Genomic DNA, 26,830 nt, shown 5'->3' on the forward strand with positions numbered 1-26,830 from the left:
CAAATCCTTGATGGTGAGATAACTTTGTCCACCTGTGGCTCTTCGTTTTCAGTGGCATCTAGCTTAAACCTGCCGTCTCAAGACTTCCTCTCTGAGGAAGCTATGCACTGTTTCTAAGGAGTTCTAAGAGGGGGATGAGGGTGTCTGTGGCACAGCAGATCGCAGGCTAACTGGCAGCCCGTCTGTGGAAGAGTCTTGGCACTGAAGGCCCTCCATGGCCCGGTCACGACTCACCTTGCATCAACATCACCTCCAACTTTATACACCCCGGCTCTAGCCAGGCCAGTCTCTGGCCTTACTGCCCCAGTTCCTGCCTCCCCGACATGTTCCATCCTCATCCCACTTTGCGTCTCCCTCCTTCCCCTGCTGCATTCATGCATCCTTTAAGCCCCGACTCCTCCAGGTCTAAAGGACATATAAGCTCTTAGCAGTGGATGCTTCTCAACAGGAATCTGGTAGGAAAGAGTTTTACTCTTCATTATTTTTAAAACCGATTTTTACTGCATGCATTAATCTTTTAATTAAAATACTTTTAATTAACACATTATCGGGAGGCAAATAAAAATCCACCCCCAAAGTAGGACCGCCGTCCTGCTTCGGTAAGTGGACTGCAGGGTCCACACTGAGGATCCTCGCTGCCTGGGGGAGGTCCACACTGAGTGTCACCACCTTTGCTCAGCTCCGGGGTGGGGGGGGGCATTAGAGCTCACTCTAGGACTCCCCCAGGGGCTGGTGCTGGAGGCTGGGTTGACTTGTGGCATAACCGAGGGGCACTTGGTGCGTGGGGTCCACCAGACTAGGACACGAGAAACCAGAAACTTGGCCTTGGCTCTCTCACTCATCCGTCACTAAACCTCTTTGGGAATCAGCTCCTTAAAGGTAAAATAAAGGGACAGACTCGAGCTATGGGCTCAAATGTTTCAAACCCATGTCTCAGTAGGGATTTCTCCCCCTCCTTCATACTCTTAACAGCCCAAAGAAGCAACAAACAAACAAACAAACAAAAAACCCTGTTGGCATTACGTCCCATGATTTAGGTTATGAAAATGTTGATTTTCTCCACGTGCTTTTGAAAAGCAGAATACTGCTGCCTCCCAACCAGTACAATGGACTAGAGGGTCCCCTTCTGCTCCAACAGAACTCCATTGAGCTTGTCTATATTTAACTTCTCATTTTCTTAAGATTTGCCTCCTTCAAAAAGCAGAATAAAGGGGGGGGGGAAAAATCCCAGTTAGCTGGATTCCAGTTCATTGAGGGTTTACTGTACGAAGCCACGCTGGAGAGCCCTCCGGCCTTGTGAACATGCAGTCTGCAATCTGGACACCTTTTATTTAATTTCAAGAATTCCCTTTGCACGGCAAAAAGGGGTCTGAGGAAAGCAGAGCGGCACAGATGAGGGGAAGGGCAGAAGCAGAGCGCTCACACACGTGCTCCCCAGCTGGGAGAGAAGTGGGATCGATGGCAGGAGCGGAAGTCATTCTTGACACAAACAAGGGTCCTGGGGCTTGCCACCCCACCCCAGTGCCTGGCCATGCAAGACGCAGATAGGGAGGCTGTGGCCCATCAGGACCACAGAGCAGATGTACTGACACGGGGAGTCCTCTGGGCGCCTCCCGAGGCGCCTGCAGGGTCTGGAGCAGAGGAGGGTCTGTGTCCATGTCCACGAGCATGGTCGGTTAGCAGACAGCACCAGTTGGGAGGCTCACGGCAGGAGAGAGACTGAGGCTCTCAGACACTAGCACCTACTGGCCCCGGCCCTCCGGGGAAGAGACTCACTTCCTCGATGGCTGCTCTTGCAGCAAGAGCCTCTCCCTCACCCCTGTGCCCTGGGAAACGAATAAATCATCAGGATGAGGTCTGAGCCAGGGTGCTAGCTGCCTCTGGAGGGCCAGGTCACTGCTGTGCAGTGGAAAGATGCTGCTGCACCAGGTAGAGGGATTGGAGGTGGGAGGGACAGGCTGGGGGCCGGGGGCCCTCCCTCCCGCCCAGCAGTGCCCACACAGGAAGAACCTTCTGGAAGCACAACCCCGGGCATTTTCTAGTCAATCTATTCCCCATTCCCAGTAACCCCATGAGTTGGCCCCTGTTGCTTCTGATTATTTTTGTTGGGTCAGGGGAAAGAGAGAGGAGAGAGACCAGGCCAGAGAGGTCTCTCACATGCCAGAGGTAGGCAGTGTGTGTGGTGGGGACACTGCGCTGGGGGCAGGGCTCTGGTCCCAGCCCTGCCACTCTCTTCTGTGTGATCTCGGGCAAACCATCTCACCTGTGTCTCACTTTCCTCAGCTATCAAGTCAGGAAAATCCTACCCCACGTACCTCAGAGGGATAGGCTAAGGGTGAAAATAGATAACGGATAGAAAACGTGTTTAAAAAAGTATAAAGCGCTATTCAAACGCGAGGCAGTGTTGTCATCACGGAGATCCATCCCTTAGCACGTCCCTCCTCTCACCAGGACACCTTCGCTTCCTTTTTTAGGGTCTCTTAACTTTAGGACCTATTTCTTTATCTCAGAAGGGTGCCGATACTCCCTGGTGGTTTCCCCTGATCACAATCTGCGACCCCAGAGGCCCAGTGGGCACGCTAGGTGTCTGAGGGGGGGTGCCGGAAGAGGGACCTACCCGCTGTCCTTCCGGCACCTTCCCTGCGCCGGCCCCCTTGGTCCACCCTATGAGAAGAGCTGGGCTGTCCATTCAGGCCGGACAGGTCTAGGGGACCCCTGCCCCACACTCAGGGGACCCCATCTGGAGTGCAATTCCTGTTCCCGACTTCCAGCAGGTGGCGGGTAGAGGGAGGGAAGGCGCCCCGAGAACCAAGGGCAGGATCGGATGGTGGGGCCTCAGGACGCCCCCAGGCTCGCCCCCGCCCCCTGCTCCTGCCGCCGGCCCCTCCCTCCCCCGGCCCAGCCCTAGTCTCGCTCTGGCGGCGCCTGGAGGGGCCGCTGGGCGCCGAGGCCCGGTCCGCCGCCGCTGTGCACGCGCAGGTGGTCCTTGAGCGACTCCTTGTAGCGGAAGCTCTTGCCGCACTCGCCGCACGTGTAGGGCCGCTCGCCGGTGTGGATGCGCTGGTGCTTGAGCAGGTTCTGCTTGCGGATGAAGCTCTTGCCGCACAGCGCGCACTGGAAGGGCCGCTCGCCCGTGTGCAGCCGCTGGTGGTTCTGCAGGTGCTCCTTGCGGCTGTAGGTCTTCTCGCACTCGGAGCACTTGTAGGGCCGCTCGCCGCGGTGCGTCATCTGGTGGCGGATGAGGCCCGAGTGGCAGTTGAAGCTCTTCTCGCACTCGGCGCACTCGTACGGCCGCTCCTTGGTGTGGCTGCGGTGGTGGATGATGAGGCTCTTGCGTACACCGAAGCTCTTGCCGCACTCCGGGCACGAGTAGGGCTTGCTGCGCGCGCCGTGCAGGAGGAGGCTCCGCCGGAGGCCGCCCGGGCAGCAGCTGCCGCAGCCCCCGCCGCCCCCGCCCCCCGCGGCCCCGCCGCCGCCCGCCTGGCCGCCCGCCTGCGCCCCGCCCGCGCCCCGCTCCCCGGGCAGCGCGGGGAAGCCGGCGTCCAGCAGCGCGCCCCCGCCGCGGCTCGGGGGGCCGCCCGCGTCCTCGGGGGGCGCCGGCAGCGGGGGCAGGCTCTGCGGGGCGGGCGGGGGCTGCGGCGGGGCCGGGGGCGGGTTCTTCACCATCAGCAGGCTGTCACCTGGCGGGGAGACACGAAGAAGCGACATGCTGACACTGCTCGGTCCAGGACTCACGCCGTCCCTGCAAGGGGGCCCCGGGCCTTAACTAGTTCCTCTGCGGCTTCCTGCGAGTCACAGGCTAGCCGGGCCTCAGCTTCTCTAAAGGATGAGGGGATTGAACAAGGCAAATGATCAAGTTCCCTGTGCTCGAGGGTTCCCCAACCCTCGGAGCTGCACAGAGCCACCAGCTCCTGGAGAGCACCTGAAGCGGGTCAGGCAGGTGGCACGCAGTTAGGATAGGAAACACCCCCAGATGCCGGGAGCCGGTGGGCAGAGGAGCGGTGCTCTGCGGAAGTCCCCTTAGAAGGCGGAATCGCCTGGAAATAATAAGACTTAATCGTATTCTGATGTTCAGTGCTAATTTACCTACGGAGAATCTCTCGACTGGAGGGAGAGAGTCTGCCAGATCCTATCCCAGGTGAAAAGCCCGTCTGAAGGCCTACAGGAGGGGAATGCAGGGGCCCGGGCGCACAACCACCCTGCGATTTGCAGTTATGTCTCCACTAAGCAGGCAGCCTTTGGCCTTGTACTGCGGCGGGGTCAGCTGGGTTGATATGAGTCCCACCCTGGCGCCTGACCCCACCTGGCCGCGGACCACACGTGACTGGCGCTCTCCTCATCCTCCTGTGGAAGTGGCTGCCCAGCCAGCCTCCCCAGGAAGCGCCTGTCTCGCTCCTGCGATGGTGCCCTTTCCTGCACCCCTGAGTCTCCAGGGTTCATGGTTCCACACGACCTTGGGGGCAGTGGGGCACAAAGCCCAGGCTCTGGGCATCGGAGCAGCGATCTGAGGCCCAGGACTCCGACTTCCAAGGCACTACTGCGTTTGCTGACTGTATTTAGGAGTCTTCTCTTTCCTTCACCCTCCACCACCTCCCCGATCCCCAGTTCACAGTCCTTTCTTCCTGCAGGAGCCCCCTCCCCGTGACATGTGTTCCTTATGTGACACTCCTAGACAGACTGGGCCCAGCCTGCCCCCCTCTATCCCAACCAACACTGAGCAGGCAGAGAGCCATTTCCATAGGACACTGGCCAGGGGCAGGGGCCACTGTAACTCTCCTAGCCTCAATCCAGGATGTCATGCCGTCAATCCTGCAGGTTTGGCTGTGGCCTCTGTCACAGCTGCACTGTGGGCCTTGCTCCTCCCTCTACCCGACTGGCTACTCTCCCTCCTTCGTGGGTGTTACTCCCGAGAGGACCCCCAAGGAAACCACGTGTACATAAACCTCCATCTCAGGGACTGTTTCCCAGGAAACCCAACCCCAAACAATCCTAATCCTACTCTGATCATTCTACAAACTTGGAGTGAGCACCAGACCACTTCTGGCAACTGCCTCCCTGCTCCCCCCCGCCCCCCGCCTCTGTTCTCCCTTCCTGACCCAGCTTAGCTCCTGTGGTCCCTCTGCCCCTCTCTCCTCTGTTGGGCTTGCCTGGGGGACCCCAATGCAGTGACAGCACTCAAGTAGCTGAAGGCTGCTGGAGAAGATCACACACCTCAAACCCTGGCATCCTACCCCATGACTCAGCATGCCCCAGTTTTCCACTCTCCATGAGGATTACGTCACACCTTCTCCTCCCACCTCTAACATGAGGACTTTAACTCTAGAACTCACTGGCCAGTAACTGATTCAGATACAAGCACGGGACCTTGTTCTGGCCGATGAGATGTGTTTGCTGGGAGGCTTCTGGGAAAGCATCCTCACTCCTTGGAGACAGTGCAGGCAAAAAGACGGCCTTTCCTTTCCCTCTGGGTCTGGAGGTGATACTTGGAACAGCTGTGGCCAACTTGCTCCATCCACACCAAGGATGAGCGAACAAGCAGTTGGAAAGAACCTGGGTTCTTGATAATATAGCTGCATCCTTGAACCAACCAAGGCTAAAACTGGACTACCTCTTAGTTACGTAAGAGAATAAATGCCTTTATTCTTTAAAGCAGTTTGAATATTCAATCAATTGTACGTATGTAAAGAAATCCCAGTAAAAACTCTGGACACAGAGGTTCCAGTGCGGTTCTCTGGTAGGCAGTACTGTCACTCATCGCTGTGCGGGGAGCAGACAACAGAAGCTTCATGCTTAGGACCCTCCCAGACCTGGTCCTGCGGATCTCCCCTTTCAGCTGGTTCTGATTTGAATCCATCCTCTTGCTCTAATAAAACTAATTGTACGTGTAGCACTTTCCTGAGTCCTGTGAGTTGTTCTAGGGAATTACTGCACCTGAGGTGTTAATGGAGACCCCTGAATTTGCAGCCAGCTGGTCAGAAGTGCGGGTGGTCTGGGGACCCTCGAACTTGCAGCTGCTGTGTAAGGTGAGAGCAGTCACGTGGGGAACGAGGTGCCTCACCTGTGAAGTCTGGCCTAATTCCAGGTGGTTGGTGTCAGAAGTCCTTGCAACCTGTAACTCCCCAATCAATCTAGCCCCAGGCTCTCCCACTTCAGACTCCTATGTTCATCTGTCTACTTGGCATTGCTACCTGGATGTCATCTCAAGTTGAACAGGTCCAGAGGAGAACACCTAACTTACACAGCTAACCTGCTGCTTTGCCAGGACTCACCATTTCAGCAAACAGCACCACCATTCGCCCAGTGTTTCCGGATCAAAACCTAGGAGTCACTCTTGTCTCCTCATCCACCACAGACAACCTATCAGTTATATTTCCAACCATCACCTCTTGACCTGGTCTCTACCCACTACATTAGCTCCTATGTGGTTTCCCTGCTTCTGGCTCTTTCTCCCCACCTGACTCCAGTCAATTCCCAAACGTACGTTTTAAAAATGTAAACCAGATCACGTCACCACTGTGTTTCAAACCCTCTGTTAGTCTCCTTTCATATTAGAATAAAATCCAGACGCTAACCTGGCCCACAGGTCATACGTGGTCAGACTCCTCCTTGTCTATTGCTCCAACCTCCTTCCCCAGATGGCCTTCCTTATGGCCTTCCCTTCCCCAGCAGCCCCGTGGTCAGCTCCTTCTCGTGATCTGGACACACTCAGGTGCTTCTTCCTTTCCTGCCCCGACTCCCGGCCCCCTGTTTTCCCTGAGTCGTCACCCTCAGAGCGTTTACCACCCCGAGTTTATCTTGTCTGCCTGATTACTGCTCATCACCGTCCCACAAAAGGAAAGGCCCCTGGCCCTTCTTCACCACTTATTCCAAGTGCCTGTAGTACTGCGTAGTACAGAGTAGTAGTAGTACTGCGTAGTACAGAGCAGGCACGAGGTAAATACCTGTTAAGTAACAGAGACTAAAAAAGGCTGGAATCACTGTTTTAACCCAAGGCAGTACGTGGGAATTTCAGGAGGCTGTTTTCAAATCGTATCCTGTGACTTGCGAGTGCGTTTTGAGTGCTGGCGTCCAGGTAGGGTGGTCTGGCCTGAGGCTCCCCACTCTCTCCAGAAGCACCCAGTAGCCACTGAACTCCAAACCCCTATTCACACTTCCTGCTTCAGTGGAGCCCCATGCACGTTACTTCTGAGTGAACCAGACTTTTTTCCTGTCTTACACTAACTGTCAGAGAGCAGAGAGTAATACCCACTCATTAATATATAAAGCCAGGAATCCTTTTTACTAAAAGGTAATGTCCGGTTAGGCTGACGTCTGACTTTGAGTTAAGCAGGACACCAGGTCTTTCTCTCTTGTCTATGGCAGGGCCAGGCAAGGGGGTTGGCGTGAACATGTATGTATTTCTGTGTTGTACTCTCTAGCCCTGCCCCCTCTCCCCTTCCCAGCCCCCTCCAGAAGACTACCACATGACGCCATGTCTTACCAAAAGTCCACCTGGTGGTCCTTGGCAACCACAGCACTAGGTGGGTTTTAAACCTCAAAGAAATCACAGGTGAGATACTAATTTCACATCCCAACATTCATGAGCGGAAGGCAGGTTCATTTTGGGAGAAAGACAAGAGGCTCTGATACGAGGCTCTAGTGACTGGGCGGGCAGGAGAAGCGTTTCCAGATACCCCTCTCTCCCAACTCTGGGCCTTTCTTCCCAGATGCAAACTTTCTAAGGCCTCCCAGAGACAAAACAGCACGAGGCAAACTGTTCTATGGGCCGCTCGGCATCGAACTGGAGAAGGAAAGCATCTTGGTAATTTGCAAAGCCTGGCGATTTCTGCACGAGTTTCTCACGCTGTTTTCACAACCACGCAGGTCCCAGGAAAAGCCTCCTTGAAGCCCACACGCTCTCAGCCAAGTTGGAGAAATCGGAAGGCAGCGCCGAGGGACAGTGATTTGGGCGGAGTCTCCTGGCACTACGTTTGATGATCTGCTACCCCTGCCTTCAGGGCCAGGGCTAGAAATGGTGGCCTGAGTGCTGCAGAGGATGGGGTAGCATCAACCGCTATCACTTCTTCCTGCCCTCACAGGCAGTCCCCCGGATGTCCCTGTCACATCCCAGCCCACCAGCAGGTTAGAAAGAGGACAACTGAAATTCTGTTTTAGACAAGGATGTGCACTGTTCCTCTGCCATCCCCTGCCCATTCCTCCGGCCCCACTCTGCTCTTCCAGACTGAACTAAGTCTGTCTCACGGAGAGTGAGATCCGCTCACCTGGGTTTGAAATGTCCCTTCAGATTCAGAAATAATCCATGTCCTCAGCTCTGACATGGATTTTGAGCTCTTAGAGGGTGTCAGGAATGTGAGCAAGGAACACATGATTAACTGTCCCTTCACCACCCCAATCACCCAGAGGACATTCAGCCAGCTGTTTCAGTGGTACTGGCCCTGGCAAGGAATGTGAGCCTGATGCCACGTGTTACCTAACCCACCAACACATGCCAGGGGCCCTCAGCCAGTAAGGGGGCTTCCAGAAAGACCCAAGAGACCCAAGTCAGGGGAGGTATTTGGCCTCATAATTGTCGGCAGAAAAAAATCCCCTCTTCCTGTGTGGGCTTCAGGATCTCCCCAGGTGCTCTGGGAGGGCAGCCACCTTGGGAGCTCTGGCGAGTGTTTCCTAGTGTGTGAGCCACCTACTGCCATCACCTACTGCTGACACCACTGCCTCAGCTCGCTCCCAGCCTGCCCGCCTTGCCCTGTTGTGATGGGGTGAATTATATCCCCCCAAAAGATCACATCAAAATCTGGACCCCCCAAGTACTTCGGAATGTGACCTTTCCAGGTGTAGTTAAGATGAGGTCATACTGGAGGAGGGCAGGCCCCTGATCCAATGTGACTCGTGACCTTATAAGTCACAGAACGTGTGAAGACAGAAGATTGGGGTGACACATCCACAGACCAAGGAACACCAAAGACCACCACCAAACACAGAAGCTAGGCAGAGGCAAGGCAGGGCTCCCCTACAGCTTTCAGAGGGAGCATGGCCGTGCCGACCCTTCGATTTCAGACTCCAGGACTCCAGAACTATGAGAGAATACGTTTCTGCTGTTTTAGGCCACCCAGTTGGGTATTTTTGTCAAGACAGCCCTAGGAGGCTAACATACCTGCCATCCTCCAGAAGGAAAGGGGACAGTGCTTTGATATAGGCCTTCGAAAGGCCGCCATGACAGAACATCACCCTGTAAGGGGCTAGGCTGGGTGAGCAATCATCCCTGTGGACAAAACACCCAGGGGCCCCGCTGGGTGCACCACTCACCGGGGCCAGAATCTAATCCGAGCTCTCCTTCCATGGAGTCACGAGGGCCCCATGGGTACGGCTGCTCTTCCTGCTTTATCCATGACAAGATGTCGTGTGCGGAGATCAGAGACTCTGTTCGGGGAAAGAAGGCAGTCTTAGAGCCTGTTCCTTTCCACCGAGCATCCCACCGGAAGTTCGAACACCGCCACGTGCAGAGGCTGCTGCTCTGCTCAGAGGGCATGTGGCAGTTTGGGTATCCCTGTCCCCACCCCGTCAACAGCCTCCCCAGATGGGACCTCACCGGTCCTGCTGCCGGGGAGGAGGCTGTGTGGAGGCAGAGCCAGGACCGGAACCCAGGTCTTCTGGCTCTGTCCTCGGAGCCCCAGGGCCATCTGCAGGGCCAGGCCGGAGGGGAGCCTGGCCTCTGACGGCCCACAGGACCAAGGGAGGAGAGGCCGGCCTTCCAGATCGGCAACGGCAGAAGCAGTGGACAAAGGTCATTAATAGGAACTGCAGTGGACACTGCCGCCTCTCTGTCGGGAGGGCACTGCTTTCTCTTCTGCCCTGGACCCCTTCAACCTCCCCGCTTGTGAAGCTGTAGAGTTGACAAACGACACGGAATCCTAAGATTTTACAGCTGCTTCTTTTCCTGGTGTGCGGGGTTGCATGAGACTTTGGGGTCACAACCAGCAAACAAGATGACACTGGCCTCCTCCAGCTCTGCAAGCATATGTGAACACACGCGCACACGTGCACACACAGTGCACACGCACGTGGGGCCTGGGCGGGCAGAGCTTCCCTATTGTTCTTTTATGCTTCCCTTTATGCCTGGACTTTCCCCAGAAGTTTCACTGGGAGACATCTAACTACTATTCACTCAAGGAAGACTCCAGGAAAAGTAAAATTACTTTCTTTCTTTCTGTCACAGAAATATATACCACTTTTAAAAGGCTTTTTAATTATATTTCAGAAATCAGTGAAGTCATGTTAGTATCAGTTCACTGACAGCACGAATTATCAGTGTGATGATTCCTTTAGAGAAATCCTCCCCACTTTTCTAACAGTTATATGCCCAAATGTGTACAAAGTCACCACCTGAGGAACACACTGTAGTTTATCCCGAGTCTTTCACTGGCCTTTGACCAAAGTGACTCGATCCGATAGATTTTCTGGCGGTTACAGAAGTCATCTCCACGTGCCCCGAAGGGGCGCTCACCTGAGTTGGGGTCCGTTGGAATGTCCCTCTCCGCCAACTCCTGCTGAGCCCACACGCATGGAGGGTCTTCCTGTTTGATCCGGGACAGGAGGTCTTGGGCAGAAGCTGGTGAGTCTGCTTGTGGGAACAGAGCAGCAAAGGTGTCAGGGGACACGGAAACGCCCGCAAGGTGGTGCTTTAAGTCTCTCCTGTCATGCAATGAGTTCTTTTCCCTAAACATCAGCAGTAATTATTCTAGTTAATTAAAGCTTCAGGTCAGCTTGGCCTCAGTTGCTGGAGCTTTTGCCACAAATAAGTGGATACTACAGGGGGGTGACATAACAGTGATGTCATCAAGAGAGCTTTCCTGTCCTTCAGGAACTTAACGCCTTCAACCAAGGTTCACGCCTGAGGCCTGAGCAACACCGTGGAAGGAGGTCTTCCTCCTGCAGGGACCGTCCAGGAAAATGACACCTTCCAGGAAGGCTTTTTTTTTTTTTTCTTTTGCGGCACGCGGGCCTCTCACTGCTGTGGCCTCTCCCATTGTGGAGCACAGGCTCCAGACGCGCAGGCCCAGCGGCCATGGCTCACGGGCCCAGCTGCTCCGCGGCATGTAGGATCCTCCCGGACAGGGGCACGAACCCGTGTCCCCTGCGTCAGCAGGAAGACTCTCAACCACTGCGCCACCGGGGAAGCCCCAGGAAGCCTTTTATCTTAACCATCTTAATGGAATTTTTCTAAGATGTATCCTACAGCCTCTTTCCTCTGCAGAGTCTATTAAACCTCATTTACCCTTTATTGCCTTCTTATCTCTTAAAAGATCCCTCTGAAGCACTGTGATGCTCTCTGAGGAACTGGCTGGATGAATTGGGAAGCGGCTTTCCTCTGCTTGGGGGCTGCTATCACTTACCTATGAGTGTGAGGCTTTGCCTAAGGGGGATGAGGTTTGTGGAGCTCTAACCTGTGGATAAGTAAAGAGCTACAGTGTGTTAATATATCTTGTGACGGTTAATTTTATGTGTCAACTTGCCTAGACCACAGTACCCAGATACTGGGCCAAACATTCTTCTCGATGTTTCTGTGTTGTTTTTTTTTTGTTTTGAGGAGTTCAACAAGACTTTGAGCAAGGTGGACTGCCTTCCATAACGTGGGTGGGCCCCGTCCCACCACCTGACGGCCTTAATGGCAAGAGACTGACATCCCGAGGAAAAGGGAATCCTGCCGGCAGATTGCCCCGGTGCTCCAGTTGGCAGAAGCCAGCTCCTTAAATTCAATCACTCAATCAGTATCTCTACACACATGCGCACACACACATGCACGCACACACTCACCCTGTTGACTGTTTGGAGAACTCTGACTAATAAATACATATCTTCTCTAACAGAGATCTCACGTACAAAGTCCAGCCGGAATGCCGTCGAAGAGGAGCTATCCAGACCCCCTGACAGGACTGTGGCCGTGCGGGGCCTGACACAGAGGCAGCAGCCGTAAGTGCTTGGTTAAAACAACGAAAGCTCTTCCCACCAGTCGGGAGAAGGTCTCACGGACCCACAGATTCCCCCACCCACGGGACCTGTAAAACACCTCACACTCAGTACTTCTGCAGATACTGCTTTCCAAGGGAAGAAAGGAACAGTTAAAAACTGATATTACAAAGAAGAGAAAACAGAACGGCTAAGCCCAGACGTGCTGGCAACTCGTCCATGTCGTGTGCCGGGTCTGCGACTCGTGGGAAACCCTGTCTCTCCATCCATCCTGGACCCACAATCTTCCGTTTTCAGCTCAGGCCTCTGGCCTGGCACACACGTCAGACAACGCTGGGCGCCTGCAGACCACGTTGGACCTTTCCTCTGCCACTCGGCTTGGGCGGCCAGTCAGCTCACTCACCGGTAATGGACTCTGTGGGGATGGCTCTTTCCTCCAGGCCCCGCTGACCCCGGGCACACAGGGCCTCCTCCCGCTTCACCTGAGAGGACGTGTCCTGTGCAGGCACCAGGGGCTCTGCTCCTGGGGACAGAGAATCACATTGTTTGGTGCCGTTTTCATGAATGATCGTCAGCTGGACATTCTCGGGGTCGGGAGCATGGCTGACAGCACTGGCCAGGGAAGAGCACAGGGGTCTTGGGTTTCTCTGGGCAACTATGGGGAACCCCCAGGAGCAGAAGGTCCTGGGAGCAGAGAGGCGATCGACATTCAGGACAAGGGGGTAGGCCGAGCCACAAAATGAGGTGTGGTAAGGCTGGGAGAGGGTTCCAGAAACAGCCCACGCTGGGTGGGTGCTAATCAGGACAGGCCCTAGGTCTCCCTCCATGTGGGAGACATTCGTCCTTGTTCGGCACCCCAGTCAGGAAGAGTGGGCCAGACAGACAGACAGACACACACACACACACACACACACACACACGAAGTTAGACTGGGCAAAGGGAAGCAACCCCGTCCCATTCCTGGAATGGATAATGCACAGCATCCTTTTGCATAAAAGACAATAACATATCTTCCATGCAGACCCCGTGACGTGACCACAGGGGCATGTTCCTCTTATGAGGGTCTATGGTGTGATGTATAACACTAGCCCCCGCAGGAGACAGCAGGAAAGAGACTACATGAGGAAGTGGAAGACACGGATCCTGGTTTCACCTCTGCCCCCGGCCCAGAGGATGAGTCACTTGCCCTCTCTGGCTCTCAGTCTGCTCGGTCCATCCATAAAAAGGCACAGTGGTCCCTGTTCTATTGGCACAGGGATGGATGATAACTCAGTGAAACAGCTGAGGTTACATTGCTTTACTGTGAAAGGTTACCACAGCTGCTGACCTCAAACACTGTGGCACCTAAGACAGGGAAGGAGCCATTTAGACGGAACGTCCAGAAGAGGTAAATCCATAGCAACCAGGGAACAGGAGTGACTGCTCATGGGTGTGGGCTTCCCTATGATGAAAATGTTCTGGAATTAGATAGTGATGATGGCTGCACAACTTGGTGGACTGAATGATACACGTCAAGAGTGAATTTACAGCATGCGAATTATATCTCAATAAAGAGAGCAGAATGGGGGGAGGGGGCCGCCTTGAGCCACCTTCTAGGGAAGGTTCGGTGAATACACCCTCCACTGAAAAGGGAGGAAGGGCAGAGGGCCCCAACGGGTGAAGGCTCCTGGGAGAAGGCAGAGAATACAGTTCAAGGACCAGATTTCACCTGGCCCAACAGTGCTCAGGAGAGCTGAGGTCCCGAGAAGCCTCGCACCTCCCATCACCAGGTGTGACGTTCTCGGGGAACTGCATCCTCAGAACGTAAGATCTCCCTTGAATGAGGAGAAAGCTTTGGAGGGTAAGTCTGCCTGTGATGGGGCGTCTGTGAGAACGGGGTGAGGACGCGGAAGGAGACAGCCAGGCCCGAAGCAGTCGGCCACGCACCCCACGTGCGCCACGCAGAGCCTCCTCTGCCCACCTCCCTAGGCTGGAGCTGCACTCAGGTCTAGGGCACCCATCAGGCCTGGGAGGCTGCAAGGTGCCGCCCCCCCCCCCCCCCCCCCCCCCCCGCTGCTTCCTCTTCTCTCCAGCTTACCTGGGCATCTCGAGCTACACTGTTCTGACCCAAAAGACAAACATCTGTGGTGCGCTTTTCTGGCCCTGAAACTCTTCCTGTAGGTGACCGCCAAATTTCAAGGGCAGCAGAACTGGCCCCACGAACAACTCAGGAGAAGCCCGCCTGGAATTCATGCAGGGGTGGCGGTGCTTCTCTCCCACCCTGCCCTGGACCTAGGGCTGTCTTCGGCTGCCATCACCTGTGTCTGGATCCATCAGGATTTCTCTCTCTTCGGGGTCACGCTGCTCCCACACGCAAGGCTCTTCCCGGGGCTCGGCCTGGGGTGGAGCATCTGGCTTGGACACTGGACCTTCCGAGTCTGGAATGAGGTGGAAGGGAAGGAAGGGCTGAGTGAAGCTGATCAATGGGCCCCGATCAAGGGCGATGTGGAGCTCTCCCCTCCCCCACCCCAGCCCAGCAGTCCTCTAGGTGGTGGCCGTCATGTGAGTACGTCAGGTAATCTCTCACGAGGAACTATGAAAACAAGTCAATAGATTCTCCAGTTGCTGGTCCCTGAAAGCCAGCAGCAGAGCGACTGTGGCTTATCCAAGGCGCAGTGATGCCGTTTGGCTGTGATTCCAAAATGGTGGGACCACAGTGTTCAGCCCTGCAGTGCTTCTAACTTCCTAGCAGGCAAGCAAATCGTTTCTTGAGTTTCCGTGACGTATAAACACGAAACACCTTGCCCGGGGGTGGTGCACCATGGGTCGAGAAGCATCTCACTCCCCACTCCCAAGGTGCTCGCCACAGGGGAGGGAAGGCGCCCTTACCCAGGGACATCAGGGTTTTGTAGTTCTCCTTAACCAGGTTGTTGTAAAGCTCCTTCTGCCATTCATCCAGGTTCTTCCACTCGTCCTCAGAGAAGTAAACAGCAATGTCTACAAAAGTCACCGGAACCTGGGCCAACAAGAGTTTTAGTCTGGAACCCCCTGCTCGCTCCTCCCCCCACCAACTCCCCATCAGGGGCACTGGGCCCGCTGCACCCACGGCCCCCGTCCTGCCCGGCCCGTTTCAGTGGAGTCAGTCCACTCTGTTCCTGATCAGCCTGTGACTCCAGTAACCACTACCTTTTAAAAATTAAGCATTTAGGGCTTCCCTGGTGGCGCAGTAGTTGGGAGTCCGCCTGCCGATGCAGGGGACACGGGTTCGTGCCCCGGTCCGGGAAGATCCCACGTGCCGTGGAGCCGCTGGGCCCGTGAGCCATGGCCGCTGAGCCTGCGCGTCCGGAGCCTGTGCTCCGCAACGGGAGAGGCCACGGCAGTGAGAGGCCCGCGTACCGCAAAAAAATAAATAAATAAAAATTAAGCATTTAACCACATCCTTTGTAATTTCACTTTTAGGTAAACTGGGTACCTGAAGGTAAAGCTTTTGGCATTCAGGGTGACAGAGATGCAGTAGGTTCCTGGAGTGCGTATCAGCGAGCCAAGTCCAATAAAACCCTGTTATAGAACCTGTACTTCGGTCAGGTCACCCCTAGGTACACACTCGCGTTTTTGTCACTAAAACTTGCCCGTGCTAAGGCTCCGGAATCTTGATCTGTTTCGTGCACTGCCACATCCCAAGCAGCTAAAAGCATGTAGTTTGGAGTCAATAACTATTTGCTGAATGTGTTGAAGAGCTGTTGCCAACACTAGGAAGGTCCCACTGTGGCCTGAGTCATCCAGCATCCAGTGTCAGTCACCTGGTGTTCAAGGTCATCTAATCTGCTCCATAAAGCTGCTATTTCAGTTCGACAAGGATTCTTGTCTGTACTCATTTCAGTCACTCACCGTCATGGCCGCATCTCGGACAGAACTGTTCAAGATGGTTTCACTTCCAAGACTTCAATATCTGAGCTTCACTTCTCCGACCACATAGCCTTACCTCCTACCGCTTTCCCATCCCTGCTGGACCAGCCTTCCCCTCTCACTCTGAAATCCAAGCCCTCAGTTCTCCCCAAGGCCCTGACCCTAGTCCATCGGTCTTTGTACCTGGCACATGGCACCTTTGTGTGAATGCAAACAGCAGCACTCTCGGTGTCAGGCCTGCTGGTGCACCGCCTGGTAAGTGGGCAGTGCTCGTACACAAATGATAAATGCCAGCCCTGGCATCAGGTGCTCACCACCCTAAGGGTGACTGGGCAGGGGCCACGTGCAGACCTGTATGTCACCCACTGACTGAGAGCTCACTCCCATCTCTAGAAACGGAACTAGAACTCCTAATTCCCTGGACCTTCCACCAGACTCCGGCAAATCCGCAACCTGGGAAAACGGATACAGACCACTTTCTTCATTTTAATTCTCTGCTCTAGATAAAAGCCACAAAGTTCTGCAGGTGACAACCACCACACACTCAGGCCTCTTGGCTCCGGGCTGCTTCGGAAGCCTCCTGGCGATCTTGCTGGCATCTCCCTGTGTTCCCGGGGGGCTTCTTTCGCACTCTTACCTCTCCCCAGCGCTCCCCGGGCCTTCCGCCATCTCCTCCGGTCGCCCCTCGATGGCAGGTCGCTGTTGACAAACTCCCACCTCTGCCCTCCTTCTTGCCAAGCCAGCACCCCTGCCCCCCACGTGCGCCCTTCATTTCTCCTCCTCCTGCCTGTGAAACTCAACCCAAACCACCTTTTCCCTTTGGCATTTTCCGTCTCTCCGTCTCCCCCTTCAGGACCCCCGACCCGAGAGGAGCCCCACTCAACTCCCTCACCACAAATAAGTCTACTCTTCCCCTTCACTTGACACATCCCGAGACACACGTTCTGTGCTTTCTTCCCCATCCAGGCCTCCTTAACCCCCGAAATCTGTCTATGAGCATCCCCTATTCTCTGAAACCACATCCTGAGAGGTCATCAGCCTCCTGCTGTTAGCTTTCACCCCTTCAGACCTCTCTGAAAGGTCAGACCACCTTCCTGGAATTTCCTCCTGCTTGGTTTCCATGACCACGCTGCCTCCTGCCCACCCGGTTCACGTCTTCTGTACTACTCCCTCTTCCTCGCCCCGGGACCATGGTTCTGCCCTCACCCTGCCCTGTTTCCTCACTTTCCCCTTGGCAGCTTCATTCTTTTCACAGGTTCAGTGGTTACTTCTTTGCAGATGACACCCTTCAGCTTTCCTTCCTCCCTTCAAAGTTCACATTTCAATAGCCTTCTGAGTGGCTTCATTTATTTATCTTTTTTTTAAAGATTTTTTTTTGATATGGACCATTTTTTTAAAGTCTTCATTAAATATGTTACAATATTGCTTCTGTTTTATGTTTTGTTTTCTTGGCCACGAGGCATGTGGGATCTTAACTCCCTGACCAGGGATCGAACCTGCACCCCCTGCAATGGAAGGTGAAGTCTTAACCACTGGACCGCCAGGGAAGTCCCTATTCATCTTTTAAGTACCTCAAACTAAATGTATCCAAAACCAAGTTTGTTATCTTTTCCAACACACCAACTCCTCTGTCCCCGCTTCGCCAGTCAAAATTCCAGAATCATGGTCCCACAACTGGAAATAGACATCACTCTGCAAAAACCTCACTCTGCTAGGATGCAGCAGAACTCTGAGACATGGGCCAAGATTGCAGGGAACCTACAGCCTAGCCAGACAGGAAAGAATATCCATGAATTATCCATGAACGATTAACCAATTTAATAGAACCCACGAGGCACAGAGAAGCTGAGAGACAGCAGCCTGAAATCTGAATCTGACAAAGAGAATGCATCTAGCAAGGCCAAGAGTCTACAATGAACTGAAACTATTGCCAGCAACATCAATTAACATTCTCATGGTGCCGTATGGTTATGGAGGTTTTAAAATATGTCTGCAAATTCTTTGACAATCCCTTCAAAAAATAAAGCCGAATTTTCCTCCTCTTGAGTGCAGGATTGAGAGGCTTGCTCCTAACAAATAAATAAAGAGGTGACGGTGTACAATTGCTAAGGCAGGGTCACAAAAGACATTGTAGCTTCCATCCTGGTCTCTCTTTCTGGATCACTCACTCTAGGGGAAGCCAGCTGCCATGGTGCGAGAATGCTCAAGCAGCCTTGCGGGGCAGGTCCAAGTGGTGAGGAACTAGCTCAGGCTTCCTGCCAAAACGGGCGCGTGAGCATACTGGAAGCCGATCCTCCAGCCTCAGTCAAGCCTTCAGATGACTGCAGCCCCGGTCATCAGCTTGACTGTAACTTCATGAGACTCTGAGCCAGAACCACTCAGCTGAGCGGCTCCTGAATTCTGAACCCACGAAAACTGTAACATGATAAATAATAATTTTTTTTAGGCTGCTAAGGGTTGGGGTCATTTGTTACACGGCGATAGAGAACTACTACAACGAGCTACATAGTGTTGTCCCGTCAACGAAATCAGTTAACCCTCACAACTCCACGGAGTAGGCGTATTATCATCTTCGCGTTACAGAGGAGAACACTGAAGCCCAGAGAGACCACCTGGGAATTTACTCACTAAATTACCTATTTACACTTCACTTCTTTCCAAAGAGGAATCGAGGCTCGGAGACAACACAAAACACAGCTGACCTGCAGTAGGAAAATGGCACGTGGCAAAGCCAAGATTCAAACCCAAGCCTTCTAATTCCGGACCCCACAACCATTCCATTGTTCCGTGAGGGTATGTGTCAGCTCAAGACCCCCAACGCCCGGCCCAACACACAGAACGCGGAACAGGGCCGGGACACAGCACCGAGTTAAAGCAGGGCGCAGACGAGGGCAAAGGGCAGCATGGGAGGAGGTGCCACCTATGCCGCACAGCAATGTTATATAAGCCAAACTCTACAAAAACGAGCCGCTGGGGGCTGCGGTGGTGGGGGTGGCTTAGGGAGGAACCGCAGCCACTGTTAGAACTCAGCTCTGTGTGGCCTCAATGGATCACCGTCCAGCACCTCCTCCGGCGAAGCCACTGGGTCGGCTACCAGATACAAAGACCAAGAAGGCCCAGTGCCTTACGTGGAAGCGTGAGCCCTCCAGCTGGAGGGTCATTCGGCAAACATGTTTCGCTATAAGCCGGGTACTGCTGTAGGCACGGAGACACTGCAGTGAACCAAGAAGAGGGAAACCAACCAAGAGACAAAAAAAAAAAGTAAGTATTTAAGATGCCTGATGGTATAAGTGCTTTGGAGGAAATGAGAGCAGGGACCGAGGAAAGAGTGCGCCGGGATTGGGTGGCCAGGAAGGGACAGCGGTCCAGTGACGGCTGAGCAGAACCCCTGATGGGGGCGACGGGGCGGGGGCCCTTCAGTGGAGGAAAGTCCTTGCCATGGGACCGTGGGGAGCAACAAGTGGGCAAGAGGGGGTGAGGGGGAAAGGAGATCGGATGGGTGGGCCAGAGGGAAGGGGCCAGTGACGAAATGGGGGCTTTTATGCTCAATAAGTTGGGGAGCCATTTGGGGGGTTTTAAGCAGAGGTGTAATATGACTGATTTGTATTTTTCTTCCTCCTCATTGGGGGTACGGGGGCAGGGAAGAAAGCAACGAATATTTATTTTTTAGCCTCGCTGTGTAGCATGTGGGGTTTTAGCTCCCCGACCGGGGATTAAACCCATGGCCCCTGAAGTGGAAGTGCGGAGTCTTAACCACTGGACTGCACTGCCAGGGAAGTCATGACTGATGGATATTTTTAAAGGATCACTCTGGCTGCTCTGCTGAGAAGAGACTGTATGGGGTCGGGGCCCAGGATGGAGACAAGAGGACCAGGGCGGAGGCCATGGCAATAATCAGATGGGAGGCGATGGCGGCTTCAACAGACGAAGGCGGGAGCCGTGGAGGCGGGGAGGAGTGGCTGGGCTGTGCCTATGTTCTGAAGAAAAATCAGATGGTATTTACCAATATAGTGGAAGTTGGGTGCGAGAAAGAAAGGAGAGAAGGATGACCCTAAGGGCTGTGGCTTGAGCAGCTGGAAGGATGCTCTTGTCTTCGACGGAGAGGAGGACGACTTTGAGTAGAACAGGGTTCGGGCAGAAATCGGGGGTTCAGTTTGGTCGAGTTAAATCTAAGATACTTACTGACATCCTGATGGAGATGCTGAATTAACAGGTAGCAACGTGACTCTGCATTCAAGGAGGAAGTCTGGGCAGGAGACAGAGACAGAGCGGGAGGGAAAGAGTGCCTTTGAGAGCTGACAGCATCTAAAACGCCGAGCCTGGATGAAATCACGAGGGAGGGAGTGTAGAGACTGAGCAGAAGGTCAGGACGGAGCCCTGGACCACGCCAAACACTAGAAGTCAGGAAAAGGAGGGGAAAGCAGCGAAGAAGACTGAGAAGAAGCAGGTAGTGATGCAGGAAAAGGACCAAGGGGGTGCGGGGAGCCTGGAAGGCACGCGGACAGGTGTTTCAAGGAGGGAGGGGTCTCCTGCATGAAATGCTGCTGACAGGGCAGGGAGATGAACACTGAGGCTTTAATACCACGGCTTTAACTACCATTGGCTTTAATACCATGGATGTCATCAGAGCCTTGGCAAGATCACTAGGATGGAGAAGTGGCAGCAAAAGCCTCAACCACGTGGGTTCCCGGGAGAATCATCCAGTCACCAATTTAGTGGAATACTGAGAACAGAGGAACACGTTAAATGTAGACCACAGAGGATGCAACAGCAGAATCCAGAGAGTGAGAAATTCCACAGGACAGATGGCCTAGTTTCTTCCACAGATAAACTACAGGGAAAAATGAGAGAGATGAAGGAGGAACTTACAGATTGAAAAGGCTCAAGAGACACAGGAATCACAGCGTGTGGACTTCTTTGAGTTCTGATTCAGGCAAACTAACAGAAAAAATATATATAACATTTTTGGAAGAACTGAAAATCTGAACACTGACTGGATATTGGAGTAGGTTGAGATCTTTGTTATGGTAGTGATAATCTTGAGAGTATTACGTTAAAAAAAGAGTCCTTACCTTTTAGAGCTACCTACTGAAATATTTACAATTAAAACGCCTGCTGTCTGAGATGTGCTTCAGAATAAAATGGGAGGGGGATGTGGGTAGGGAGTTAGATGAAACAAGATTGTCCAAGAGCTGATAACTGCAGAGGCTGGACGATGGATTCATGAGGGTTCATCACACAATTCGATCTACTTTTGTCTAGGTTTGAATTTTCTATAATAAAAAAGGTTAAAAAAGGGAGAGAGAGACAATGAAGAAAGAATTGGAGACAGCAAGTAAAGACCGCTCTAAAGAGGAGCAGAGAAATGAGGCACCGCTGGAGGGAGTTTCTTTTATTACAGAGACGGGCGACGCTGCAGGCGGGGATGAGCTAGTGGAGAGGGAGGAGGTGACAATGCAGGGGACAAAGGGCAGATGCTGTGTGACTTCCTGGAGCAAGTGAAGGGGTGGGATGCGAGCCCACGGTAACAGGAAGGCAGAGGACACGCAGCTGCACGTGGAGTCTCCGGAGGGTGACCCCATCTTCTCAGGGGCGTGCTGACCGAGCCCGCAGGCTTGATGAGCCGGGGACAGCAGGAGAGAAAACGGAACAGGAAACGGAGCGTGAATTCTGAACTGTGAGGAGGGCCCACCGGAGGGCGGTGGCCATGACTCAAGTGACCCTGGTTGGCGTGGTCTGGGTCAGTCCCCAACCATTCAGAGGAGCAGACACAAAGACAACCAATGACAAAGGGTCATTTGCAGGTGCCAAGGGGAAAACCCAAGCATGAGGCGAGGCGCTGTCGGAATCTGCGGACGCCCAGACGCCTGGGGAGGGACACCTGCGGGCTCCGTGGGGAATGGCTGGAGGCCAGCCTCGCGGCGGTGGAACATTCCAGACGAAGTGGTTAGAGTGGAGGCAGGCTTTGGGAAGAAGACACTTTAGTCAGGCAACAGGGAGCCAGAGACGCCTGTGAGAAGGCCTGACAAAAAGAGTGCTGTCCACGTGGGCTGGTCCTCTCCGCCATCCCTGCCCCTGGGGACCGCCACTTACCTTGGGGACCTCGCCCTTGCTGCCCGGGGGCAGCCGCAGGACCCAGAAGTTCCTGTTCCTCAGCAGGTTCTCCATGTTCTCCAGCCGCCTCTGCAGCAGCCCGTACTCCTGCAGCAGGGTCCCCAGCACCGCCCACTTGCCCTCCATGTGGTTCCCGAACTCCACGGCCGTCTTCTCGCAGTCGGCCAGCTTCTTCTCGGCCGTCCCCGTCCGGCCCTCCAGGTTTAGCAGCTGGCTGGCCTGGGCATCCACCTTCCTCTCCACGGCCTGGATGGCGGCCACCACGGTCCAGAGAGAGATCTCTGCCGTGGGCAGCTGGGGCTCTCTCATCATGCGGTCGGGGAAGACGGGTGCCCTATCTGGGAAGGGTGGGAACTGAAAAGGCATTGGTCGCCGGGCGTCCATGTCCCATTCCTGAGCCTGTGCGAGGAGGGAGAAAGTGACAGTGGGGATGAGACCCTGTGTGAGGAGGCAGGGTGGCCTGAGAGCAGGGGACAACTCATCAAACGCCGCAGAGTCTCGCTCTCCTGCCAAGCCCCTGCCACTCAGGCTATGGTGTTCCTTAACGTGCCAGCAAGAGCTCGGGCAGCCACCCACCCAATCTTCCCACTTCCCACCTGCAGGAGTCAAGCTGGCCACTAGTTTACAACCCCACCTTGACCCTTGAGAGGTCAAGGCTGTGGACCCCAGGCTAAAATGTCACGAACCACTTTCCTTGGCGAGCCCATCTGTTTTCTTCATGGGCTAGACTTAATGATGAACTCTAGAGCTGCCCAGTGTTTGCTGTTTCAAAGTAAAAATTTTCATGTCGGTCATCTGCCCCTAATCTTCCCAGCGATCTCTAAGCAGGTTAGGGCAAGAATGATTATCTATCTCTGCTTTAAAGATGATGAAATAGAGCCACAGAGGAGTGGCCGGTCATTCCACAGCACCTCGCTGCACTGTCAACTGGAGTAGTTCCAGGTGCTGCAGGTGACAAAAAACACAGTTCAGCTAACTGGGCTGCCACCCTTCCCAGCAGGGCTGTGGCCAAGGGAGACACCGGGAGCCCAATCAAGAGAGCAGACGAGCAGCTCTGTCTCCTTACGTAGGGACGTATTCGTATTTTCCAAAATAAAAGTGGGTTTGCCAAAAAATGTCATTCACTGAGGAGAGGAGGAGGGGACATCTCTAAGAGGAAGAGAGGACCCCCCAGCCCCCTCTGCTTCCCAGGGGGGAGGGGTACCTGATGGGCCCAGCCCTCTGGTACTCCCCCAGTTCTGGGTCCTTACCCTGGAGGGCGAGGTCCCCTGGGTGCAAGTTAGGAGCTGAGCCCTGTAACCGAGAGTGGGGTGGTCACTGTGCACTGGTGACCTGGGAACTGGCCCCATACCATACCAGCTACCCAGGGCTTACTGGACAGCAGGGCTGAAATGGCATCGCCTTGCCACATGGGACAGGAGGAGGTGTCATTTTCTGTTCTCTCCGTCGCTGCTGAAGAGGCCCTCACGCTGGGCGAAGTGGAGACCTATTACTTAGAGGTGCGCTGGGCAGGTAGGGACAGGCATGCTCACTGCCCTCTCTAACTCAGAGCAGCTGTGACAGCCACAGAGGCGCATCACCCAGCTTCCAGGGAATCACTCCTGACATGGGAGAAAGGGCAGCAGGGTCTGGGCCCCAGACCCTGCTCCATAAGAGGCAGTAATATTTCCAGCAAAGCCGTGTACTGGGGCTCATTCAGGCATCATTCCAGCCTGGCCTACAGAAGGGGACAAGGGCTGATGGTGCAAGTTCAGAGAGTCACTGGGCCCAGTTTACTTTTTGCAGGTGTTGGGGAAGAAAAATTTTCCTTCTACCCTTCTAGGTTCTTCGGCTGCTCTAATAGGCGAATTGACATAAGACAGATTAACATGAGAAAAACGAAGTTTAAAAACATGTATTCCGGGGCTTCCCCGGTGGCGGCGCAGTGGATAAGAATCCGCCCGCCAATGCAGGGGACACGGGTTCGAGCCCTGGTCCAGGAAGATCCCACATGCAGCGGAGCAACTAAGCCCGTGTGCCACAACTACTGAGCCTGAGCTCTAGAGCCCTCGAGCCACAATTACTGAAGCCCTTGCCCCTAGAGCCCGTGCTCCGCAACAAGAGAAGCCACCACAATGAGAAGGCTGCACACCTCAACGAAGAGTAGCCCCCGCTTGCCACAACTAGAGAAAGCCCGTGCGCAGCAATGAAGACCGAACGCAGCCAAAATAACTAAATAAAATCAAACAAACAAACAAAACACAAGTATACCTCCTGTATACCTGGGAGAGACCCAGAAAACTGAGTTACTCGCCAGAATGGCCCAGGCCACTACCTTAAATACCATCTTCAGCTAAAGACAGAAGATGATGTTGGGGGGTGGAGGAGTCAGTCACAGGAGGTGACCAGGAAAAGACCAGGACACAAGGGTGTACGGGTTTATGCAGATGTACGTCCTTGCCTTCTCCGCTGGTGAGAGTTCTTAGAGACACCGAGTCACGCTCCTCTTCCTGGTAGAGCGACGGAGATTTCTCTTTTACAGAGGGAACTCCTACTTGGTTTTCAGAGCTTCTCCTGTGCCTGCAGCTCCTCTAAAATAACCATCTTAAAATAATCCTTATGCCAAAGAGGCATATTTTGGGGCGGCAAATTCCGCTTCCCTAACACAGGTTTGGAGACCTAAAGCTGAAAAATGATCAAACAGGACACGGCAACTCCTGGCGGACTTGTCAGCACCCGGCTGGCTGAGAACCAGGCCAGGGACAGAGCAGGCTCCGCGGGGTCCAGCCCAGGGTCAGCTCCCACACTCTCCTCCGGGCAAAGCTATCCAGGCCTCTCTCAGCATCACGTCCTCGTGTTTTACACACCGCTCTAGAGCTCTGACTCCGGAACTGAGATCCTTATGGACCTTTACGAAATGACTGGTGCCTATTCTCAACCCCAGAGGCGCTGATTTAACCGGTCTGGACGAGGCTCGGGCGTCAGGAGTCTTAAGCTGCTCAGGTGCTTCTAATGTACAACCAAGTTTGCCCACCGCTGCATGGAGGGCAGAATCACCGCTCAGCGGCCCCTTCCCTCCGTCACAGCCGATGCCGGGGAAAGGTGAATCGCTCCTTATGCTCGGTGAAAGATGGCCATACAACGTTTAAAACATCTTTTCGTCAGAGTGGCCGCAGTGTGACCTGACGAGGTACGCTGCGCGCCCACGTCGCCGGCCCGGCGCGAGTGCGGCCGGCAAGCCCCTCGGCAAGCCCGGGCCGGGGTGGGTGACGCGGTTACGGCCCCGCCAGGGCCCGGGGACCGCGCGTTCCGGGCCCCCCGCCTCGCGGGGCCTCCCCGGGCGCCGGCTCTGGGCCCTGCCGGCACGCGGCTTCGGGCGCCCTCCGCTCCGGGGCGCGGGCGGGGCCTGCGAGGGCGCCGGGCCGGGCCTGTCGCGCGAGCCCCCGGCGCCCCGGCCCACCCGGCCTCCGTCCCCGCCCCGCGCGGCCCGGGCCCCCAGCCGCCCGGCGCCCACTGCCCTGCGCCCCGCCCCGCCCCCACGGCAGGCGGGCGGCCATGGCGCCGGCGGGGGTGCACCCACCTGCATGGGCGGCATTCCCTCGGCCATTTCCCCGCGCAGCGCCGGCTCTTGGTGGCAGACCTCCTCCGGGGGCAGAGCTTGCGCCCAGCTCCAGCTCCCGCTGTCCAGCCCCAGGCCCTGGATGCCCAGCTGCTGAGGCTGCGGCCGTGTTGACACAAACTGCATCCTGGGAGCGCTGTTCCCCGCTCGGGCCGGCCAGGGAGAAGAAGAACGTTTTCCAGGCGCCTTCCCCCTCGCCGGGGCCGGACAGCTCCATCTACAGCCCGTAGGAGCAAACAGTCCCCTTCGGCGGCGCTCCCCGCCCCTCCGCCGCCCGCGCGCCAGCCAATGGCCTCCGAGCTCCTGCCCGCCTGCGGGGACCAACGGGGCCGCTCCGGGGCCAGGGGACCACCGCCGCCCCCAAAGTGACCCTGCGCGGGTATGCCTCTCATACCTGCCTGTCCTAGAGTCCCCAACAAGGCAGGCGGGCCCTGGGGCTGGATTTCTGTTAATTCGGCTAATATTTATTGGGGATCCCATCCCAAAGGACCTGACCCTTTTGAAAAATTGGCAATTGTCTCCAGACTCTTTGTTCTGGCCTTTCCTCTTGCCTCACTCCTTTGCAGCCTTCACCTCCCCACTCTCCCTCTTCTCAATCCAAATTTACCTGGATCAACTCCAGGCCTTTGCATTGGCCTGGATGACAGAGAAGTGACCTGGTCTGTGTCAGAAGAGGGCCACACTCTTCCTCCCAGGTAAGGTGCACTCACAGTATTTTAACAGCAGAACCTTTAAATGTAAGTCAACGTCACTTTGAAACGTCAGGCCAAGTCAGAGGAGGAGCGGGGGAGAGGACAAGATAGGCTGATGGAGAAGCAATGGGAAGGGGAAAACTCATTCACTCATTCCACAAATATTTACTGAGCACCTACTATGTGCCAGCTGCTGCTTGGGCAGCGGGTGGGCTTTGCAGTTTGATATACCTGAGTTTAAATTCCCAAATCACCACTCATTAGCTGTAACTGTGAGCAATTTCACTTCTCTGAGCTTCACTTGGTCTCTTCATATATAAATGAAGAAAATAATGTCTATTCCACAGTTACAAATCAAATGAGAACAGTGATTATAGGCACCCAACAAAAGTAATTACCTCCAAAAGGTAAGTCCTTGTAATTATCCTCAAAATAGTGTCTGTCTTCCTAAATGACTAGTCCCTATCTTGTTAAGACAGAGATCTCCAAGGCTGATTATCGCCCTGTGTAGAGGCAGACCTTCCAGAGAGCCACCCCAGACTAGTACTCTTTTGTTCCACTGCATTTAGTACGTGAA

At 54.7% G+C, this 26,830-nt stretch overlaps 1 protein-coding gene across 1 annotated transcript; it reads right to left on the bottom strand.

Annotated features, from left to right (window-relative positions):
- Positions 1 to 1,292: 1,292 nt before the first annotated feature.
- ZNF282 (zinc finger protein 282) lies at positions 1,293 to 25,800 on the bottom strand. The gene is made up of 8 exons (XM_032642789.1): positions 25,523 to 25,800; positions 21,943 to 22,362; positions 14,833 to 14,959; positions 14,262 to 14,381; positions 12,368 to 12,487; positions 10,502 to 10,615; positions 9,304 to 9,417; positions 1,293 to 3,680 (listed from the first exon to the last, which is right to left on the bottom strand). Exons 1-8 carry the CDS (start codon positions 25,685 to 25,687, stop codon positions 2,905 to 2,907), a joined length of 1,956 nt encoding a protein of 651 aa, XP_032498680.1. The 5' UTR covers positions 25,688 to 25,800; the 3' UTR covers positions 1,293 to 2,904.
- Positions 25,801 to 26,830: the final 1,030 nt, after the last annotated feature.

The sequence above is a fragment of the Phocoena sinus genome, chromosome 9 (genome assembly GCF_008692025.1).
Source record: "Phocoena sinus isolate mPhoSin1 chromosome 9, mPhoSin1.pri, whole genome shotgun sequence".
Taxonomy (NCBI): domain Eukaryota; kingdom Metazoa; phylum Chordata; class Mammalia; order Artiodactyla; family Phocoenidae; genus Phocoena; species Phocoena sinus.

Excerpts from the sequence above, each read along its gene's own strand:
- ZNF282 (XM_032642789.1), bottom strand. The coding sequence starts at position 25,687 with ATGCAGTTTGTGTCAACACGGCCGCAGCCTCAGCAGCTGGGCATCCAG. Across the intron at positions 22,363-25,522 it reads AGGGAATGCCGCCCATGCAG|GCTCAGGAATGGGACATGGA; the intron begins GTGGGTGCACCC and ends CTCCTCGCACAG. Across the intron at positions 14,960-21,942 it reads GCAAGGGCGAGGTCCCCAAG|GTTCCGGTGACTTTTGTAGA; the intron begins GTAAGTGGCGGT and ends TTGTTGGCCCAG.